Source organism: Myotis daubentonii, chromosome 2 (assembly GCF_963259705.1).
Source record: "Myotis daubentonii chromosome 2, mMyoDau2.1, whole genome shotgun sequence".
NCBI classification, from domain to species: Eukaryota; Metazoa; Chordata; class Mammalia; order Chiroptera; family Vespertilionidae; genus Myotis; species Myotis daubentonii.
In genome coordinates, this window is record NC_081841.1 from 204810096 (window position 1) to 204832383 (window position 22288).

The 22288-nt window shown below is 41.2% G+C and overlaps 1 protein-coding gene and 1 non-coding gene across 3 annotated transcripts; one reads left to right on the forward strand and one right to left on the reverse strand.

Moving 5' to 3' along the window:
• Positions 1–4415: 4415 nt before the first annotated feature.
• Positions 4416–4520, forward strand: LOC132228894 (U6 spliceosomal RNA). Its single transcript, XR_009451503.1, has one exon. It is a non-coding gene; the product is annotated as a U6 spliceosomal RNA (small nuclear RNA).
• A 1573-nt stretch (positions 4521–6093) lies between these two features.
• On the reverse strand, positions 6094–21896 carry UBXN8 (UBX domain protein 8). Of its 2 annotated transcripts, XM_059685478.1 has the most exons (8): positions 21576–21850; positions 17628–17750; positions 17255–17325; positions 15077–15199; positions 13060–13197; positions 11792–11833; positions 7684–7758; positions 6094–6869 (listed from the first exon to the last, which is right to left on the reverse strand). In XM_059685478.1, the coding sequence occupies exons 1-8, from the start codon at positions 21661–21663 to the stop codon at positions 6702–6704; spliced, it is 828 nt and encodes a 275-aa protein (XP_059541461.1). In that variant the 5' UTR covers positions 21664–21850; the 3' UTR covers positions 6094–6701. The 2 variants fall into 2 exon arrangements, with proteins under 2 accessions (XP_059541461.1, XP_059541463.1); XM_059685480.1 differs by lacking the exon at positions 13060–13197 and having other exon boundaries at positions 21576–21896.
• Between the last annotated feature and the right edge of the window lie 392 nt (positions 21897–22288).

A 22288-nucleotide genomic window follows, 5' to 3' on the forward strand; every position in this document is an offset into this window, starting at 1 on the left:
CACATGCCTCGACTGGAAATTCACTGAAAATGGATCATAGACTTAAGCATAAGACCTAATACAAGCTGTTACAAGAAAACACAGACCCCTTTGAGACCTTGGGTTAGGCAAAGATTTCTTAAATAACCCAAGTAGTGCTCTTTATGTCTGTATAGATTCATATTTCCTCCTGGTTTAATTTTCTTCTGCCTTAAAGACTTGTTTAACTATTATAGTACAAGTCTGCTGGTGATGAATTTCTTCAACTTTTGTATGCCTTAAGTGTTTCATGTTCATTTTTGAAAGATATTTTTACAATAGAAGTCTATTGTTACTCAGAGGCTCGGAGCCCATAGACCTCAAGCTGTACTAATGATGGGCTGGCTGCTGTTACCTTGTCTTTAGGGTAGGGGTGGAGATGCTAGGTTTTTCTGTGTGCCTGCTCTGCCCTCAGCTTTCCATTGGCCTTGCTTACCTGTATCAGAGAGGGCCTTCCTCCTGCTCTTACACTTCCCCGGTTGTAGACTGTGATTGTTACTCCCCAGTAATAGCAAACATCTGTTACCTGAACCTGCTCCTCCACCAAGAGTAGAGAATATTTGCTTCTACCCTTCCCCTAGCAGCACTAAGTGTTTGCCTGTCCTGGGGGAGGAGGATGGCTTTTGCTTTTACTGCTTCTCTAGAAACACATTTGCCAATGTCCTGTGACCATAGTATTTGACGTACTGCTCCCTGTGGGTTACGACTTTGGTTTTGTAGAGAAGGATACCAAGGAGCTGGTGGGGCTTTGAGTTTATTCCTCCATAGCCACCAATCACCTCGTTTGCATCGTGGTTGTTTTGTCTTCTCCAGTCATCTGCACTGCTCTCACTCCTCATGGGCACCAGCTGAAGGCCGGTGGGAGAAGAGCTTTCAGGTGAGGGGGAACTCTGTGTGTGTCTGAGGCCCGCAGCCCGGACTGGCTTCATGGTGTGACCTGTGCAGTCACTCACAGCCCCACACTTATAACGCTGTGCTGTCACTGTCTTGAATTCTTCATTTATTTATCTATCTATCTATTTATTTATTTATTTATTTATTTATTAAATATATTTTATTGATTTTTTTACAGAGAAGAAGGGAGAGGGATAGTTAGAAACATCGATGAGAGAGATCGATCAGCTGCCTCCTACATGCCCCGCCACTGGGGATGTGCCCGCAACCAAGGCACATGCCCTTGACTGGAATTGAACCTGGGACCCTTCACTCTTTAGGCCGACGCTCTATCCACTGAGCCAAACCGGTCCAGCTTCATTTATTTTTTTAAAATATATTTTTATTGATTTCAGAGAGGAAGGGAGAGAGACCTAGAAACATCAATATTGAGAGAATCATTGATTGGCTGCCACCTGCACGCCCTCCACTGGGGATCAAGCCCGCAATTCGGGCATGCGTCCTGACTGGGAATCGAACCCTGACCTGGTTCATAGGTCGATGCTCAACCATTGAGCCACATATGAATTCTTCATTTTTGAGTAAGGTGTCCTGCCTTCATTTTATGACCCATATATTAAACTAGAGGCCCGGTGCACAAAAATTTGTGCACTTGGTGGGGGAGGAGGGGTCCCTCAGCCCGGCCTGTGCCCTCTCGCAGTCTGGGACCCCTCGGGAGATAACAACCTGCTGGCTTAGGCCTGCTCCCGGGTGGCAGAGGGCAGGCTCAATCCCTAGGTGCAGCCCCTGGTCGGGCTCAGAGCAGGGCCGATTGGGGAGTTGGGGCACCGCCCCGTCATGCACAGAGCAGGGCAGATTGGGAGGCTGGCTGCGATGCCACCCTCAGTCACGCTCAGGGTAGGGCCGATTGGGGGTTTGGGGCACCGCCCCCTGTCACACTCAAGGTAGGGTCGATGGGGAGGTTGCGGCACCACCCCCTGTCACACACAGAGCAGGGCCAATCGGGGTTGGGGCACTGCCACCTGTCACTCACAGAGCATGGCCGATCAGGGGGTTGGGGCACCGCAGCCTGTCACACACAGAGCCGCAGGGCAACCAGGGGGTTGGGGCACTGCCCCCTGTCACTCACAGAGCAGGGCTGATCAGGGGGTTGGGGCGCCTGCCCTGTCACGAACAGAGCAGGGTGGATAGGGAGGTTGTGGCCTCGCCCCGTCACACACAGAGCCGCAGGGCGATCAGGGGGTTTGGGTGCTGCCCCCTGTCACGCTGATCCCGGTGCTGGGAGGCATATTACCCTTTTACTATATAGGATAGAGGCCTGGTGCATGGGTGGGGGCTGGCTGGTTTGCCCTGAAGGGTGTCCTGGATCAGGGTGGGGGTCCCCACTGGGGTGCCTGGCCAGCCTGGATGAGGGGATGATGGCTGTTTTCAGCTGGTCACATACCCTTCAGGGTGGGGGTCCCCACTGGGGTGCCTGGCCAGTCTGGGTGAGGGGCTAAGGGTTGTTTTCAGGCTGGCGGGTGACTGAAGCTCCCAACCGCTCCTTTTTTGCTTTTTTTGTTTTTTTTTATTCTGGGCCAGCTTTAGCTCTGAGGCTTGGCTCCAGCTCTTAGGCCTCAGCTGCTGAAAGCAGGTATCTGGTTTGTTTGGGTTTTACAATCGAAACACTGTATCAACTCCAGCTCTGAGATCCCAGCTGGCTGAAAGCAGGTTTCTGGGGTTTTGTTTAGCTTCTATATTGTAACAATGTTTCAAACTGCAAGCTCAGAGGCCAGCAAGGCAGGCGGGGAACGTTGGTTTCCTCCATCACTGAAGCAAGCAAGCCTCATGTTGGCTTCAAGCTGCCTGGCTGCCGGCCGCCATCTTGGCTGGCAGTTAATTTGCATATCGCCCTGATTAGCCAATGGGAAGGGTAGCGGAGGTACGGCCAATTACCATGTTTCTCTTTTATTAGATAGGATAGCCAGTCTTGTTCCAAAGTGATGCAGTAGCCCATGCTTGGCCATTAAAAATGTTAAAATCTAATTTCCTCACGTGCTTATAGAGCAGCCACCTTTTCTCCTATGCCCTGCCAAAAGCGAGACTTCTATCTCTCCCTGAGTGCTTTGTCCTCTGAGTTTCCCTGAGTGCTTTGCAGCCTCCACCACCTAAGGCAGTGGTTCTCAACCTTGGCTGCACATTAGAATCACCTGGGAATCTTTTTAAAATCCTGATTTCTGGGCCTCATCCTCCAGAAATTCTGTTTCTTTGTTACTAATGTTGTGGCCCCACCTCAAAACAAAGAGATAGAATTTCCTGATGAGGCCCAGAAATCAGGATTTTAAAGAGATTCCCAGGTGATTCTAATGTGCAGCCAAGGTTGAGAACCACTGACCTAAGGGCTCAAAAGTATTAGGATTTTGTATATCATTCAGCTGTTTCTTCTTATGGTGGGAGGAACATTCTTTGCAGCTTTCTACCTGGTACATCCTAAGTAAAAGTCTGAAACTGCTGCACATTTAGAACTTGTTATTTTTAGGACCTCAGTTTCAGTGAACTGAACAATTAACTGATTAAGGCTAGGCTCTCCCCCTTTTAAAGGGGAATGTCTTTTTTTTTTTTTTTTTTTTACAGTTTCCTTCGGAAAAAGATGGCTTTATGCTTTTTATTTTCTCCTCAAAATACCCCTTAGTGCTGCTGTCATTATAGTAGAACTATCTAAAATGACATGTTTTGACAACAGGCAGCTATTGTATTATTAAACTCACTCCCACATCACTCCATGACAGGGAGTTTACAAAGTGAAGCATGAACAGAGATGAAGAGTAATAAAAGTAAGGGAAATTCTCTAAGGCAGCGGTTCTCAACCTATGGGTCACAACCCCATTGGCGGTCGAACGACCCTTTCACAGGGGTCGCCTTAAGACCATCCTGCATATCCGATATTTACATTACGATTCATAACAGCAACATTACAGTTATGAAGTAGCAACGAAAATAATTTTATGGTTGGGTCACAACATGAGGGACTGTATTTAAAGGGCCAGAAGGTTGAGAACCACTGCAAGGATATGTGGCTTGTATTAGAGCAATGGTTCTCAACCTTCCTAATACCATGACTCTAATACAGTTCCTCATATTGTGGTGACCCCCAACTTCATTGTTACAAATTGAACATAATTAAAGCATAGTGATTAATCACAAAAACAATATGTAATTATATATGTGTTTTCCGATGGTCTTAGGCGACCCCTGTGAAAGGGTCGATCGACCCCCAAAGGGTCACGACCCACAGGTTGAGAACCGCTGTATGAGAGGTATATAGGTTATATAGTCCACTCTTGAGCATTTTGACTGGTTTTAAATACTAGAATATTCTTTAGTATACTGGAGATAGAGGTCTTTAACATTTTTCAATTTTACTTTTCCACTGAAGTATATTATTAAAAACAATAATAAACAACCTAAGTGGAAATAGGATTCATTTGTTTTCCCTAGGGCTTTTTAAAAAAAATCTAAAACTAGTGCTTGCTTCGGCAGCACTTACACTAAAATTGGAACGACACAGAAGATTAGCATGGCCCCTGGGCAAGGATGACAGGCAAATGCATGAGGTGTTCCATATTTTTTTTTTTAAATCTAGAGCTATTTTAAGTCAGAGTGTGAGCACCATAGAGTTTACTTACACCTAGATGGTATATGGCCTACTACATACCTAGGCTATCGTATAGCCTATTGCTTCCAGGCTGCAAACCCATACAGCCTGTTACTGTACTGAATATTGTAGGCCATTACACAGTGGTAAATATGTATTTAAATATACCTAAACATAGAGAAGATACAGTAAAAATGTAGCATAAAGGGTAAAAAATGGTACAATCTGGTATATAAAGCACTTACAATGAATGGAGCTTGCAGAACGGGAAGTTACTCTGGTGAGTCAGAGAGTGAGCAGTGAGGGAATGTGAAGGCTTAGGACATCACTGTACACTGCTGTAGACTTTATAAACGCTGTACACTTAGGCTACAAATTTGAAAACATTTCTTCAATAATAAATATTAGTTTACTATAACATTTTTACTTTATAAGCTTTTTAGTTTTTTAACTTATCAACTCTTTTGTAGTAATACTTAGCTTAAAAACAAATACATTTGTTAAGCAGGTTGTTTGTTTATACCAGCATCACCACAAATATATGGGTAACATACTGAGCGAGGACATTATGATGGCTATTATGTCACTAGGTGACGGGAATTTTTCAGCTCTTTTATAATCTTGAAGGACCATGTATATGCAGTTCATACATGCAGTCCTTCGTTGACTGAAACATTGTTATGCTACCCATGACTGGACTCCATTTCTCTTAAAGTCCCAGTTCCCAAGAACCTGTCGATTATGTTAACTGAGGACTTCTGTACTTCTGGGTAATTCTGTTGGTTATACTGATCAGCACTGGTACATTGTGGGAGGGAGCAACACGAAAGTGTAACTACCAGGACATAGGGATGGTTGGGGGCCATCGTGGAGGCTGATTCCCACAGCCTGCCCTCTAGCACCTAGTGACTCCTCCCTCCCAAAGCACACAGAAGCCTACACCCACTACAGCATCAGCGCCAGAGGCAGATGAGACTGGGCGTGTGTAATTGTTAGTACAGCTCTCACGTACATTTCCTCCTGATCTGTAGGCCTGTGAACCAGAGGCATGTTATTGCCCTCCGCAAACCCAATACACAGTGGTGGGTAGACAGGATGACTCTGGTGAGAAAGACTGAAAATGAATGGCGGACGGAAGTTACTGCCCGTGAGCAGTTCTGAGGCCCAGGTGGGCAAGTATTAGAAAGTCCTCAGCTAGAACTCAGCCCTACTCCCTGCCGGGAAGTTACGCTCCAGTGGTTCCTGACTCAGCCCTCGAAGGCCTGGGGGTCACTCCTTTTGCATGACAGGTAGCACGGGTTTACAGCATAGCCATTTTCCTCAGCTGGCTTCCTGCCAGTTGAATTTGGGGGGTCCGAAGGCCTCTTTAATTTTTACGTCTCTGTGTCTGTCCAAGTTACTGATGACAGGTGATTGGATAAACAAGATGTGGTACATATATACAGTGGAATTTTACTCAGCCATAAAAAAGAATGAAAATTTACCATTTGTGACAATATAGATGGACCTAGAGGGTATTATGCTAAGTCAAATAAGTCAGACAGAGAAAAACAAATACCATGTGATTTTACTTGTATGTGGAATATAAAAAAATGCACAAACAAAACAAACGAATTCATGGATAAAAAGAATAAACTCCCATTGCCAGATAGGAGCAGGGTTGGGGGGCGAGAAAAAGGTGAAGGGATTAAGAAGTACAAACTGGCAGTTACAAAACAGTCATGAGGATGTAAAGTTCAGTTTAAGGAATATAGTCAATAATATTGTAATAACTACATATGGAGTCAGGAGTATTAGACTTAACAGGGAGATTGCCTCTTAAGTTATATGTCTTATCACATGCCTACTCACTATGCTGTAATACCTAAAATTAATATAATATTGAATAACTGTAGTTGAAAAAAATTTTTAAATTTAAAAAAAGAAACAAAAGATCTGCGAATGAGCAAAGGTGATACCAAAGAATAAGATTCACTATATGCAGAAAGCACTCCTTTTCTAACCCTTTATGTCCACATATTCCCATGGATATTAACACTAACGTGTTTACTGCCTTGAGCTCAATCAAGGTATGTCATGATTTTAATGTGAATCCTTTGTTGTCCTGTAAGGTCACAACATAACTGGTTTTATGTAGAACAGGTATTCTTCATTTCTAGTTGCATGGCTCTTTTTCCTCCACATTGAGTATAGTATCCACAGTTATTCCTATGTCCTGCAGTGAACAGCCTCCCTCAACTTCCAGAGGTATTCTTGGAAAGGAAGTAGAAAGGCTGTATATGGATGTGTGGTACCCAATTTTCACCATCCAGTCAAGTAGAACCTAAAAGATAAGAAAAGTAGTTGTCAATACTGTACACTCTGGTGTCCCTCAGGGTCATCATGATATTTTACAATTTGTTCATTGTTTAACATGCCCCTAGGAATAATGAAACAATGCTTACACCTTTCAAAGGGACTTTCTGGAGTGTAAAGAAAATACCATACCATGGATTCTGAGATGTGAATAACCTTTAATACATTTTGTTTAAGGCCCAGGGACTACTGGCACCCACAGTCAGCAGAGGCATTTAACAAATAGCAAGGCCCATGTTTCCGTAGTGTAGTGGTCATCACGTTCGCCTAACAAATAGCAAGGCCCCAATCATAGGGAAGGAAAAGATTATTCAATAAAAAGATTGAGAACAAGCAAGGGAAAAAAGAATGAAAAAAATAAAAAGGTTGAGAACAAAAGGTTAGCATTTGGGGGGAAAAAATGATTTGGATCATAATCTTAGCCACATCAAAATCAAGCAGAACTAATGTATAATGGGAACAAAGTTAATACTGGCTGCTTTGAAAGCATCTTACCCACCAACCTGTGAAAATGTAATTGTAACAACAACAAAAAATAAATAGGAAATGGAAAACTGAAAAAAATTTTGCAGCAATCACAGTTCAAAAGGACCCAGCAGGCCTGATTACCTAAGTTTCTGCAATGTAGTATACATAGAAATGCCCTTTATCCTCAACACGGACTACATGTAAGTGATGAGAGTACCAGGTAACAGTGTGACTAGTAAAACCTCTCCCACTGCATGAGAATATACTATTGTCAAATTCAATAAAAATATTTCTCAAAATACGAATTTCCTCACCTGTGAACTGCAAGACTTAAGAAACCTTCTCCTCAGGACACTCCCACTTGGACACCGGAGAGCTATGGTGACTACCTGAGGAATAAAAATGTTCAGATAAGAATTCCAATCCACTGCTCCATGCAATTCCAAAATTATAACATCTGTGATTATAAAAACTCACGAGGGATTTTGCAGAAATTAGCTCTGCGAGAGTAGACCAACATAAAGGTCCATATAAAATTCACTAAACAGAAGTAATTCTGAAACTGAAAACATCTTCCTATTGACTGAGGAGAGCCTTCCAGAGAGGACACCTGAGACCAAACAAGCTGTCTGCCCAGGTCACATCCAGATTGCAATTGGGCTTCAAAAGTGACCTACCCACCCAGGAAGGTCAGTGCCAGCTCAGTCTACAGACAAGAGAAACCCTAGGCTGACGGGAACAAAAGTTCCCCCGTCCACTCTACTGCTGTGGGCTGTGCACCACGCCTAGGTCATCCAAGCAAAGGGGACGAGCCTAGAGCTGGTCCTGGTTGCTGAGAGCTCGGAGAACTGTCGTGGGAGCAGTCCTGCTTTATCTGCATTATGTACTGAGTTTTCCCATACTCTTCCCTTTGATAAAACTGTAAGTAAAACAGCTATAAAGGGCTTACAAACTGCTAGTATATAAAGGACATTCTAAAAAGAAAAGATGATGAATTACTCATTTCTTCTGATGTTCATTATTTACCTGTCAGGAAACCCTTTGTTACAGTCTTATCATAGTAACTATCCTGAAGTTATATGAGTACCACAGTATATAAAAATGGTGGTGTTCTATATATAAATATATTTTTTAATTGATTTCAGAGATGGAGAGGGAGAGATATAGAAACATCAATGATAAAAAAGTATCATTGATTGGCTTCCTCCTGCACACCCTCCACTGGGGGATCGAGCCCACAACCCGGGCATGTGCCCTTGACCGGAATTGAACCCGGGACCCTTCAGTCCACAGGCTGATGCTCTATATACTGAGCCAAACCAGCTAGGGTGAAATGGTGGTTTTATAACAGTACCTACCCCCTTCAGGAAAGCCATATTAGAAAATATTTCCATTCAAGTAGGTAAGGTATTTGGCTCACATCCAAATCAGTTGGGCTGTTATTTATGTCTACATAAAACTTTTATAATAAAACAAAGAAATCATAGAATAACTGAATCACAGACTAAAAGGTCAATTTTGCTTATTTTTAGAAATAAGATTTAACTTTTTCAGTGATGGTTTGTTCTGTGATCTGGTAGAGAATTAAAGCCAAATGCTTTATGAGAAACTGAGGTTCAAATATAGTGAATTAATGTTTTTTGCATTATGATTAAATGGAACTTGACAGAAATGATTATTATTTGAAATCTAGCAACTGTTCTGTTATTACAATTATCGTGAAAGTTGGTTGTACATTTTCTCTTAATATTAACAACAGTGTAGTGGACTCACTTATGAATGGATAAAATGCCTGGGATACAACCCAAAATTAGAAAGTACATCATTGTCACAAATGCAGATTTTTAAATTACATATAAATTGGAAGTAGCAGCAATAATTAAAATTTGGTTCCCAGGTACTTCTTAAAATGAAGTAAGATAGCATACAATAATGAAAGTAGTTACTGTGGTAATATGGTAACAGGTATTACAAAACTCAGAGTGTACTACTTAAGAAAGAATTGCATTAATTATGTTTCACATCCCTCCCTCCCTTGTCATAAATCAGGACCCATGAACCCAGATCACCGTTCAATTCCAGGTCAGGGCACATGCCTGGGTGGTAGGCTCAATCCCTAGTAAGGGGCATGCAGGAGGCAGCCGATCAATGATTCTCTCATCATTGATTTTTCTATCTCTCTCTCCCTCTCCCTTCCTGTCTCTGAAATCAATAAAAGCGTATTTATTTAAAGTCATCCAGGGAAATAAGACTAACAGCTTATGAGTGGTTGGTAGGGAGTTAAGAATTTTTTCACTGACTTCTTAGAAGTCTATAAGCAGTAGCAACTGTACAGATGGAAAATGCCTTTCCCAATGATGATTCTGGTAGAATCAAAATATTCCAATACTTAGCTTTTCTTGATTAGTGGGAAATAGAATACACTGTAAAAGTATCAAGCAGTATCAACTAACTATACATTAGTGGCATTCTTAATATTCTTTTTTTTTAAATATATTTTATTGAATTTTTACAGAGAGGAAGGGAGAGAGATAGAGAGCCAGAAACATCGATGATGAGAGAAACATTGATCAGCTGCCTCCTGCACATCTTCCACTGGGGATGTGCCCGCAACCCAGGCACATGCCCCCGACTGGAATCGAACCTGGGACCCTCCAGTCCGCAGGCCGATGCTCTATCCACCGAGCCAAACCGGTTTCGGCCATTCTTAATATTCTTAATAAAACTTTATTATAAAAGCTGCTTATACCAATTAAAACAATATATAGTGCATATATTTTACATGTGATTCTCAGGTAACAATTATTTACTATAATTTTGTTGACTTTATTAACCAAAAACAGAACAAAGAGGAGCAAACATCAGAGAAGGGAGAAGGAAAGAGGGACAGTATTGCTTAGAGTGAATAAGGGGGGAGAGCTGGCTACAGCCAGAGGCCTAAGTTCTCCCAGCAGGTTCCTCGGAAACGCCTCCTCTCTGTGGCTTCAGCCTCAAGTAGGGAGATGGGATGAGTTATTTAGGCTCATTCCAGCTCGAAAATTCCATTACTCTGACATAAACTTTAATGAGTGTAACACAAAATATCCCCTAACAAGTACTGGAAAAGGGGAGAGAAGAAAGCAAAATGGAATGACTATAAATAACTCTCTACAAGAGGAAAGCAACACCAACTGCCTCTGTGGTGGAGGTTCCTAAACCTTTTTAGGGACAGAAGATCTGAGATTGGGGGGAAAAGCACTGTCCTTTTACATATAATCACAAAAAGGTGTAATTTAAAAGGATTCACTGACAACCTGAGGTCTATAATCCATGCACCTTTGGTGGCAAACTGCAGTTGTGTAAAATAATTTCATGTGTTTTAAAGCCAGAGTAAATTCATCAAAGGAGTTCCCTGTCAAACATGAGCTATATTTAAATACTCCTGTATTATAAATTGTTGTCATGGATACCAACCCAGGCTTGAGAAGAAGTGAGAATGTGTGTCAGGACAGACATATCATAGGCATGAATTTATCATGTATAATGGTGAGGAATTAGGAATGTGTGTGTGTTTTAAAAAAACATTATACACTTCATTATCTCTATTTCTGTAGGAATTTGGATTTTCCTATGACATCCAAAGTACTAAACTTAAATGTTACAAATGTGTTGACAAAAATGAGCCACTCCCAATGGCTTTCTTGACTGTTGCAAAAATGATTTTTAAGGAGTGTAACAGTCCCTGAGCCCCAAGTTAATGGAAAACACTAGGGCCCTCCTTTGCCTAAATGAGTAATTGGCTTTAAAAATATGTGCTCCAGTGCATTGGAGATGTGTCTAAACCTGAGCTGGGCAACGGCCGAACGGCAGCTTAGATTATAACAAAGCAACTGGGCAGAAAGCAGCTCAATGCAGAGTGGGATTCAGTCCGACCCTGCCTCCCAAACAGCAAACCATCCTTCCATTCAAATATCTAAAAAATAGCTGCATTCTTTGCTTTCTCTTTTTTAAGGGGAAAACTGCAATTTGAAGTCATCTGCCTATTTTCATCTTTAATAAAAGAATTCATTTGCTGACTTGAAGTTCTGGAAAAGCCCATATACATATATATTTTTTTTCCCCCCAACTGAATTTAATGGGGTGACATTGGTTATAAAATTATATAGGTTTCAGGTGTATGTATCTATAGAAAAGCCATGTATTCTACCCTTACCTAAGCTCTAAAAACACACTCTGCAGACATCAGGCTTCCAAAACAGGACACGAGTGGGGGACAGGGCGGGGGGGTTGATATTACCATATTCAAAACAAGACTAGTTACAGTGCAATCACAGAAACACGTTTGCTATCTTCACTTTCAAAACCCAAATTTAGACAAGACATACTCGATGTTAAAGGAAATAGAAAATATATTTAATTTTTAAAGAAAGAAAATAAGCTTACTTCTTCAGCTGTTTCAGAGGGTTCTTCGGGTAAATCTGAAACCTAAGGAAAAGTAAGTGTTAGTAATAGGAATAAATACATTTTGAAGAAAGCTTACAATGCAAAGGAGAGCTCAATTAATAAACATTTTTGGGTAAGCAACTTTGTGCTAACAAAAGATCATAAAAATAGGATTTTAAGATGACAGCTACCAATCTGTACACATTTAGTTCATTAAGACCCACAAATAATTTAGGTTCATACATATATACATTTTAAGATGAGTGTATATTTTTCTTCACTGGCAATTCTACAGGACTGGTTAACAACCATTCACTTTGGTTACTTTCATGATTTACTCAATGCTTCAACTATTTTGGTTAATCTCTTAAAAAACCAGATGTTCAGACCATTTTCTCTCATTAAAATACTTATTACCAACAATTTCACCTCTAGGTACACTTTTTGTTGTTTGATACCATAGAAATCCACGTTTTATAACATTTCATCTAACAAACACTAGTTGCATTTATTAAATAAACCATTTGTTTTTCTTTGGTATCAAAAGCATGTGACAGTCAAAGCAAAGAATCTTGAATTTTTAACTAGTCCATCCAGTTCATTAGATCTTTTGAAATGTAAGAAATAGTTCCATGACCTGATTCTCACCCTCAAACTCCATTAAGGGATCAGGAAACCTCAGACTGAGAAGCAATACATTAGAAACCATTTTCAAGGATTGCATAGATAACCTATCAGCTTTCCCTAAGAGGCAGTAAAAACAGACTTCTTATTTCCAATCTTTGCTAGCTCCAAATTTAACTCAAGGATTAAAAGTTTGAAAGGAAAGATGGAATAATAAACCTGGGCACTGTTCCAAAGTGAATGGTCACTGACCCATTCCCTAGAAGTGCTACTGAGGAAAATGACACACGCATGTTAACGGCAGCCGCTCACTAAATATGGCTTAGCCATGTCTTAGCTACCCAGAGGGATGTTTCCTTAGTAAACATTATATTTTTTATTTCTACATAACCAAATTACTTCCTCAAAAAGAACTATTTCCTAAACCTATTATGTCTCTTCATAGCTTCCTTCTAAGTTTGCTTCAGAACACTAATATTAAGCAGGGAAAGTGACCCTTAATGAAGGCGATCACTTTGTAAATTAGTGGGAAGACATCTGGATTAAAAAGCCAGTCCTTCTTCCTCAGTGCACCACCTCACCCACAGAACAAGGTTCTTGCAATACAATGAGACAGTGCAATGAGCAGGCATTAAGTAACCAACCTCCTTCTGCACGGGCTGTTCAGCAGGTGGTGAAACCTTGGTTGAAGGCTTAGGCAAGTTCCGTCTCTTTGCTGCTTTTCTGTTTGCTGTTTCAAAAGATGCCTGACTGTCAGTTTCAAGCGCCAAATCTTCATCACCCTAGTCAAAAACAACGGACACTTTCTGAAGTGTTGCTTCCTTTCAACTGTATTCACAATGGTTATTTCTTTTACCCTGATGGCATTCCAGTAGAAAATAGAATTAAGTCACTAAAAGATCCGGAAAATTAAAGCATTATCTCCTTAGACAGGAAAACATGGAGCTTAACATCTTGCAGACACTACCCTTATCCAGCGCTGGTGTTCCGTCTGATAGATACGAGGCTGAGACAGGCCTTTCCATTTTAATTGACTCCCAAGGTTTTCAGTAGGATGGAAGAAAGAAGGAAACCTGGAGATATCCTTTCCTCCTGTCAGTAAAGGAAGCAAGGCAGTGCAAGGAATGATGCCTTGAACGGCCGTGAAAATAGTACATCTATGTAAAAACACGTCTCTCAAGCATGTCAAACTCACATGTGGCCCGCTGGCTGTGAGTTTGACATGTTTTTGTGATGCAAGGCTGCCACAGCTGAATGCAGCCCTCGTATCTTGTTATATGTACACATATTTTAGTTCTCAAATTCAAACTTTGAGCTTCCATTTGAATTAATCACTTTAGGAGGCAAAGGATTTTATTCCAGAAATCATAAAGATTATTTGTATTAATATTATGTATCAAAATTTCTTCCTTATCAAGATAATTCACTTAAGTGTCAAATTCTCGAACGTATACTTATTAGCTCACTAATGTCTTTCTTCCATATCTACTGACTTTCTAAAAGTTCTCTTTATCAGACTAAAATGGCCACCATTTTGATAGGCGGCTTTCCCCATTCCTTTATCCTAAGAGAAGTTGTGGAAAGAGCATAGGGAATGGAAGTCAAGAGATCCTGATGCTGAACAATTAACTGACCAAACTTAAGCCACTTCACTGCAAATTCCGGGGCTGGATCAGCTGATAGATACTTTCTTTCAGCTCTATGTTCCAATTCTCATGTTCTTTGATAGTCCTGAGAGCCTTACGTTATAAATAACACTGAAGGTCTACCCAGTCCAACTTTTTGTTGTCCCCACTAGCCATGGTACTACTAGTACCATGAAGATACAGTATAAAAGCAAGGGACAGAATGACTAATTCACATTGTGACCATTTCAGAAAGAGACATGGCAGACTAAAATAAGGCTATCAATGTCTAACACCACAAAACTGAACAAAAGGCAAATTCAACTCCGAAGTGAAATCACCATATGGAGCAGGTGCATTTCACATTAATTTTATCACCCACCCTTGATTATTTAGTGATATATTTACCATTATGCAATAAATAAAAACTGATTCTGCTTCACTATAAGAATCCTGTTCACCTTTACTAAGTCATTTTCTTTATAACATGGTGACAGGTGCAGTATAAACAGAAAGCAAATAAGTTTTGGGGACAGAAATGTTACACATAAAATCTACGGCCAGTTATTCTAAAACTTGATTCGTTCATGAACGTCCATTTTCCTCTGTAAGAAAACGAAATTGTAAACTTCCAGTAGCAAATGACAAAATTCATATTTGAGGCCAAAGGAAAAAAGAGTCATAGGTTAATTTGGCTTTACAAAAGAAGAGCCAAACAAAGTGAATATAATGTGAGCTTATAATACCTTGGAGATCTTCCTTGAGGAAAAATGAATTCCCTCATATGAAACACAGTGATAGAGTCAATAGTTTTCTTAAAGATTACCTATGTCAGAGCCTTTCAAGGCTCTAAGTTACATGTTCTTCAGCACTTAACTGCTCAACACACAAATATGCTGAATAAAAATTGATATACAGTCACTAATAAAAACTCCTAAAAAAGGCTGTATTAACAGGTTTCATTTGCAATTTTAAAAAATCAATATATGTAAAACAAAACATAAGTAATAGAATTCAAAATGGAATATTTTCTAACCCCAAGTTTATGACCATGGCTTAACTTCCAGGTTTCACCCGTCATTCGATAAAAGCGCTCTTCTAGTTTTTTCAATTTCATTTCCTGATGAGGTTTTAGAACATTCTCTACGTATCTGCTGGCCTGTTCAAAAAAGTAAATTAGGTGTTGTTACTATACATTAACATTCCTAAGATTTTACATTGTCTATAAAGTTGTCAGTAAGAACCAAGTCAGAAGTTGTTTTCACATTAACTCAATCTTGCCAAAAAAGCATCTACCACCTCTGCATCACTCTCTAAAAATCTGCATTTGTACATAATGCAAATAAAAACAAATGTTCTATACTTTTGCTTGTATGGCAGTCCCCTCTATATCCTTTAATGTGTTTTCAATGCAACAAAAACGGAGGGCTGGGGATACAAAGATTCCTTCTAGGAACTTAAAGTCAGGGCAATGTGTCCAAGACATGAACAATTTGGGAAAACATAAATTGATAGCTCGATCATGTTAAAGTAGAAACTATTTTTGGATTCCAAATTTCATCACTGATGAAATAAATATTACAATCCCCAAACCACTATATGTGAGGGCAAATGGAGGAGTGGTAACTGATATAACATCTAATTAAAGAAGAAAGATCTCAAATTAGTAAATTAGCTCTACATTATAAAAAAATAGAAAAAAACTAAACCCAAAGCTAGAATAAATAAGGAAGCAAACAATAAAGATTACAGAGAGATAAAAACACACAGAATTCTAGAAAACAATAGAACCAACAAAACCAAAAATGGGTTAGTTGAGAAGATGAGTAAAATTGACAAACCTATAACTTGACTAAGAAAAAATAACATCAGAAATAAATATGGGGATATTACTACCAATCTTACAGAAATAAAAAAGAATATAACAGAATACTTAGATAACCAAAATGAAATGGACAAATTCCTAGAAATATACAAATTATCAAAACTGACTCAAGAAGAAACAGGACAGACCTAAGGAGAGACTGAATCTGTAATTACAAACCACCCAAGAAAAACTCAGGACCAGATGGATTCACTGGTTAATTCTATCGAACAGTTAACACTAGCAGCACTATTCACAATAGCCAAAAGGAGGAAACAACCTAAATGTCCATCAGGGAATGGATGGATAATTAAATTCTGATAGTTCCAGGCAATAGAATATTACTCAGCCATAAAAATGAATGAAGTTCTGATACATGCTATATGGATGAACACTGGAAAATATTATGCTAAGTGAAAAAAGCCAGACACAAAAGGCCATGTTATGAGATTTCATTATATGCAATATCCAGAATAGATAAATACATACAAACAGAAGCAGATTGATGGCTGCTAGAGGATGAAAGGAGGGGGAATGAGGAAGTAACTGCTTAATGGGTATGGGGTTTTCTCCCCACCCCCCACCCCTCCCCTGTTTATCCTGCCATGAATTCATACAGAATGGGTTCCAACACACAGGCCCCTTCCCATTGGTTCTCACAAAGTGTGCTTCTCTGAGTGGAGCAGGCTCACACTTCAGATGAACCCAAGTACCTTTCTCTTTGGCTTCCTTCTTTTTCTAATCATTTTCCTTCCACTTTTCAGGAAGCTATCTCGGCTCTTAGAGTGCTTACCATGCTCAATAGGTACATTAGTTCTTTTGGCAAGAATCTTGCCCTTGTTTGTTTACAACAGTGCCCACCACATGGGGGGACATTGTGCTCTTCCAGTTTGCCATGGAAACATTTGTGGGGCATTCTGAACAGTGCCCAATCCCGCGATGTCTACAATATCACCTTTCTTGTAGGTTCACAATGTATTCTGCCAAACGAGTCACTCAGGTTTTCTAAAAGGCCTTGAGTCTTGAGAACATACAGCGATGCCTTTCTTCTTTCCTTTGTAAAGTTAGTCATTTTGGCGAATTAAATGGGAGATGGCAGTTCTGGCTGAAAGGTGGGGTTTTCTTTGGACGCAAAGAAAATGTCTTGGAACTAGATAGAGGTAGTGGTTGCACAACATTGTGACTGTTATGCCACTGAACTGTACCCTTTAGAATGGTTAATTTTATATCATTGAATTTGACCTCAATAATTTAAAAAATCTGAGCACAGACAGCAACAGACCTAAATTTTAAATGCCCCAGATATTTTTGTATTCTTTCTAGGTATATTCGCTAAAAATTATGCTTTACCTTTTCACCCTGTGCCTCTTGTTGTTTTTTTCTTGCAAGTTTTTGCCTTTGCACATTTTTCTCTTCTTCATCTAAGACATCAAAACATAGAAGTGTTTTTTAATTCCCAAGTATCAATAAGTTGAATACTATTTTCTCTGAAAAGGGTCTATAGATCTTAACATTTTTTTAGACAAGCCTTCAAAAAACAGATATTTTGAAATAATGAAAAACAGATATTTTGAAATAATGAAATGAGGTGGGGGCTTGTCCTGGGAAGTGGGAGTGGTGGTGGGGGGGAGGTCAATCAGGGAAGAAGACATATGTAATACTTTAAACAATAAAAAAAAAATTTAAAGAATAGTATTAAAAGGTAGATAAACAATAAACTTACCTTTCAGGTGAACTTGGGAAGGTTTAAATGAGTTAAGCCATGAGGTAGTCACAGAAATAATTAAAGTAAGAAGAGCAAGCAGTAAGAAAATCCGGCCACACAGCAAAATTATATCTTTAATTCCTTATAAAGGAAAAAAATAAAATTAAAAACACTTTTTTGATACTACTAATAAGTTATAACACATTAGAAAATTATTTGTCCTAGAAAAATACAGTAAAAGTTAAGTTATGCAACTGTCTTATGACTTTTCATATCCTTTAAGCATCAAAATTCATCATGTTTGTCAATACCAAAAAGTTTTCAGAAAACAATTCTAGAACATCTTTTGTGTCAGGAATATAAGTTTAATTCAAGTGACTATCTACATTATACATAGTATGACTATCATTAATGCATAAATTCTGGTTTCCCTTCTGCCCAGAGAAGGAGATAAAATTATCCATATATTAAAAAATTAAATGATGGTGATGTTATCATCTTTTCAAATTCTAATTCTATTTAAAAAGTCATTCACACACACACACACACACACACACACACACACACACAGTCATTCCCACTGAAACACCAATTTCTTACTTCTCACCGTTATATATTAAAACTGTACTTTATTTCTTTTGTGTGTGTGTGTGTGTGAGTGTGTGTGTGCACTTTATGTCTCAATTTGGTCATTTGTAAATAAAATTACTACATGTATGTCTGCCTAGAAAAAAAACCAGTATTTGGTCATACATATTGTTTTAAGAACCAAGATGAAAATGAAGTCAGCAAAAATGTAACAAGTGCCCACTTTGTGTAATATAATTTGCTAAATGGTGAAGGAATGGAGCTATAAAGTTGGGTTACAAATGGTTTCTACCCGCCAGGAATTTTTAGTTTAATTTTATAAGTCTCAAAAATTACCAGGCAGCGGTAGAGGAAACATTTTACCAGTGTGATGTGGCTAGTAGTGAATTAACTAAAAATTAAAGAAGGAATTATATATGCAGGCAGATATATATTTATATTTACATTTATATTTTTTGCATTACAGTCCCTCCAACTTTTGACAGCATTAACTACTGATTCAGGTGTTGCTCAATACAACAAGTAAATCTGGGGTAACTGGCCATTATGTAAGTAATTTCATACTAGAGTGCTGGTATTTAAAGAAACCTCTCAGTTATGGGATTTATGTTCCACTAGAGGCCTGGTGCATGAAATTCATGCACTCGCGGGGTGGGAGTCCCTCAGCCCGGCCTGTGCCCTCTTGCCGAGAGCCCTCAGGAGATGTCCAACTGCTAGCTTAGACCTGCTCCCCGGGTCTAATATCAGATATCCTTAGCACTGCTGTGGAAGTGGGAGAGGCTCCCGCCACCATTGCTGCGCTCACCATCTGTGAGCCCAGCTCAGGGCTTCTGGCTGAACAGCACTCCCCCTGTGGGCACGCACTGACCACCAGGGGACAGCTCCTGAATTGAGCATCTTCCCCCTGTAGTCAGTGTGCATCATAGCGACTGGTTGTTCCACTGTTTGGTCGATTTGCATATTAGCCTTTTATTATATAGGATAATATTGCTTTTTGTTCTAACAAGCATGCAATTTGCAAATGTTATATGGGAATAGAAAATAATTAGTTTGTGTGTACACTTTTCAGGTAAAAAAAGTTTAAAATTATTTTTGTGTGCCTACTCTCAAGAGCCCATGTGCAGGTCATTTAAAGGATAACAAGTGTGAGGAACCAGCATTAAAATACTTATCTTGAGTACAAGTAAAAATGCATTGGCAATGAAGGCTTTTATACAGTAGAAAAAAACAGGGATCATTTTTCAATGTTTGTCCAAAAATGCAGCCCAGGTGAATGAATAGGTCTTAGAATTCCACTTTCCCCCCTGGAAATTCAATTAGCAGCTCCAGCTAAGAAGATCAATATCTTTAAGTACAGTCTCACACATAACTAGCCCTGCAGCTGCTGCACTGGGATGTATGAGTGGTAAAACAGACTTAAATAAGGTCAGTGGGTAATCGCAGAACCAATATCAAGGCAGCCGACCAACGCTGATGTTACTCTCCCATCAATGTTTCTCTCTCTCTCTCTCTCTCCCTTTCTCTCTAAAAATCACTAAAAATATATTATTTTTTAAAAAGTAAACGACCATAATTTCACAACTTGAGAGAGGATTCTAGGAAAAAGGAGTTAAGTGAAAATTGAAGGAACTAGATGGAGATGCTGTCAGGGACCCAGCTGCATTTTCTATAAATTTTGGCCTGCCTTTATTAATTTAGAGATTATGGTAATTGCTGTGAATACAAAAACTAATAAGATTGGTCTCTGCCCTCAAGCAATGTACAGAAGTGTGGTCAGAGCTGATTGTGTGAACAGACATCCTTCTGCAACCTCAATAACCACCTTCTCATTGACCTGTGACTCAAATATTAGTGCAAAGTAGACGATTCCAAATGGGCAGAGTAGAGGTGGACGCTATAGAGGTAAAGGAGCAAAGTGAATTCTGTAATAGGTAAGTGTGGATTTAACATTTCTATAGGGTATCCCAAAAAATGTATACACACACTTTGATAATTATAAAGGCAGTGTTTATTAAAATACAGTTCATTTTCAAAATTGAGCTACCAGCTGTTAAAGTGTGTATACATATTTTGGAGACATCTGGATATCTCATTTGGATAAAGGTCGTGTTAGACTTGACTCAGGCTTCTGGAGGGTCTTTGTAAGATTTTTTAAAAGCATTTTAATGTCTTTAACTTTTTTTAAATGTATTGATTTAAACTGATTTGAAGAGGGAGAGGAAGGGGAAGAGAGGCAAGTGCAGATTTGTTGTTCCACTTATTTATGCATTTCTTGGTGGCTTCTTGTATGTGGTCTGACCAGGAACTGCACTCACAACCTTAGTGTATTCTTTTATTTCAGGGAACATTCATGGGTACCCGACTTCTTAGGGGTGGCCGAGGGAGAATGGGAAAACAGGAAATATTAAAGCTGAGTTGCATCATGGTCCTTAACTTCAGAGCCGGGTTTAATGAGGAGATACCTAAACTGACCCCTGATTAGTCCAAAAACGGCCCGATGTCCCACAGGCCCACCATGTCCCTCTATCGTTGGCACTACCAGCTGCTCGGCCTGCTCCACTCACACCCGAGAGTCACCCCCGAGTCCCGCTTCTCCCATGAACAAACCCAGCGGGCTGTCCTCTGCCAATGCCCCACATCTGCGCGCCCGCCGTCGGTCACCATCCCGGTCCGGCTACTTGGCCGCTCGCCCACCTCCAAGCCCGGCTGCCCCACTGCCGCCGCCACCGCCTCCTTCCCGAACACTCTCCACCCTGGCCCCGTGGCCGGTTTAAAACCTGCGGGCACCTTCCTCCCTACATCAGTTTCCTCCACTCTCACTAGGGCTGTCAGAGTACCCAGATTAGAGAATGAACGAAAGAGCATTTCGTGTTAGGCTCTTCACAGGCGCTCCATGAATGCATCTGCGGCCACTCTCCTCCCCCATATTCTCCCCGACCGGCCCGGGGTCTTCGTCCTTTTCCTCCAACGCGTCACAATTCTTTTGTGTCTGGAATGCTTTTGCCCCGGGTTTTCAAAGCGGTGGCTCCAGATCATTCAAATCTCTTCAGATTCCTCAGGCGGCCTACGTCACATTACGCTGCTGATTTCCTCTGGAGCATTCAACACAACCTGAAAGTAGTGTCTCTGTCTGTCCCTTTGCTTCCTGCGTCTGTCCCCGTACACGCAAAACTACGCCAGGTCTGCGGGGACACTTTCTCGCCGAGTGCAGTCGGCCTCCCCTGGCGACCGCAGACGGGAGCGGGGAGGGACCCGGCGCCGGAAGCGGGACGTGGGCGCGATGCAGCCTGGGAGTTGTAGTCAACGCGGGTACCTCTACGTCACACTCGCGGGGCAGTTACCCCGTGTGGGCGCCCAGAAGGAAGCACCAACACTTACCCAGGTCGGGGATCCCACGCCGCAGCTCCAGACACAAGAAGGGGAGCGCAGAGAGGAGGAAAATGCCCACCACCCCTCGGGCTGCCATGGCGGCGGAAGGCCCGCCCCTTCCGGTTCCGCCCCCGGGGAAGGCGGAGTGGAGCCCTCGCCGGAGAGGGCTGGGCCTGGGGCCGAGGGGTAGAGCCTAGGGCCCCGTCGGTGCGCAGACTGAGGTCAGCCCCTGTTTTGAGCTCATCATCTGTCGCTTTAAGTCGGGAGAAAGACGAGTCCCTCCGCACGTCACGTGGTGTCCGGGGAGATGGCCCACCTGGGCGCGGTCCAGCCGCGAGCTGTGGAAGCCCCGCGAGAGCTCCGACGTGGCGGCTCCCCCTCGCGTGGGGCAGTGGAGGCCGAGACAGAGAGAGAGAGAGAGAGAGAGAGAGAGCTCTCAGAGTACAGTCAGCTGGAAGAGAAAGTGCACGCGGGGGGGAGACCGCCTGGCCCCTTGGCCTTGTGACTCTAACGGGTGATTGTGGGCTTTGGGGTCGGAGCTACTAAGCACCACTTGGTTCCCAAGCATCTGCCTCTTCTCTCCCGGGTGGGGAACCTTTTTCTGCCAAAGACCGTTTGGATATTTATAACAACGAGAGGCCCCGTGTAGGAATTCAAGCACAGGTGGGGGTCCTGCCGGCCGCTGGGGGGGGGGGGGGCGGGAAAGGGGGGTTGGGGAAGGC

What these genes read in the sequence shown, in the direction of transcription:
- UBXN8 (XM_059685478.1), bottom strand. Translation starts at nt 21,663, where the DNA reads ATGGCAGCCCGAGGGGTGGTGGGCATTTTCCTCCTCTCTGCGCTCCCC. An exon ending in TTCCCAAGTTCACCTGAAAG is followed by an intron (nt 17,326 to 17,627) that starts GTAAGTTTATTG and finishes TTGATGTCTTAG; the next exon opens with ATGAAGAAGAGAAAAATGTG. An exon ending in CCTCTGAAACAGCTGAAGAA is followed by an intron (nt 7,759 to 11,791) that starts GTAAGCTTATTT and finishes TTTATTCCTCAG; the next exon opens with GTAGTCACCATAGCTCTCCG.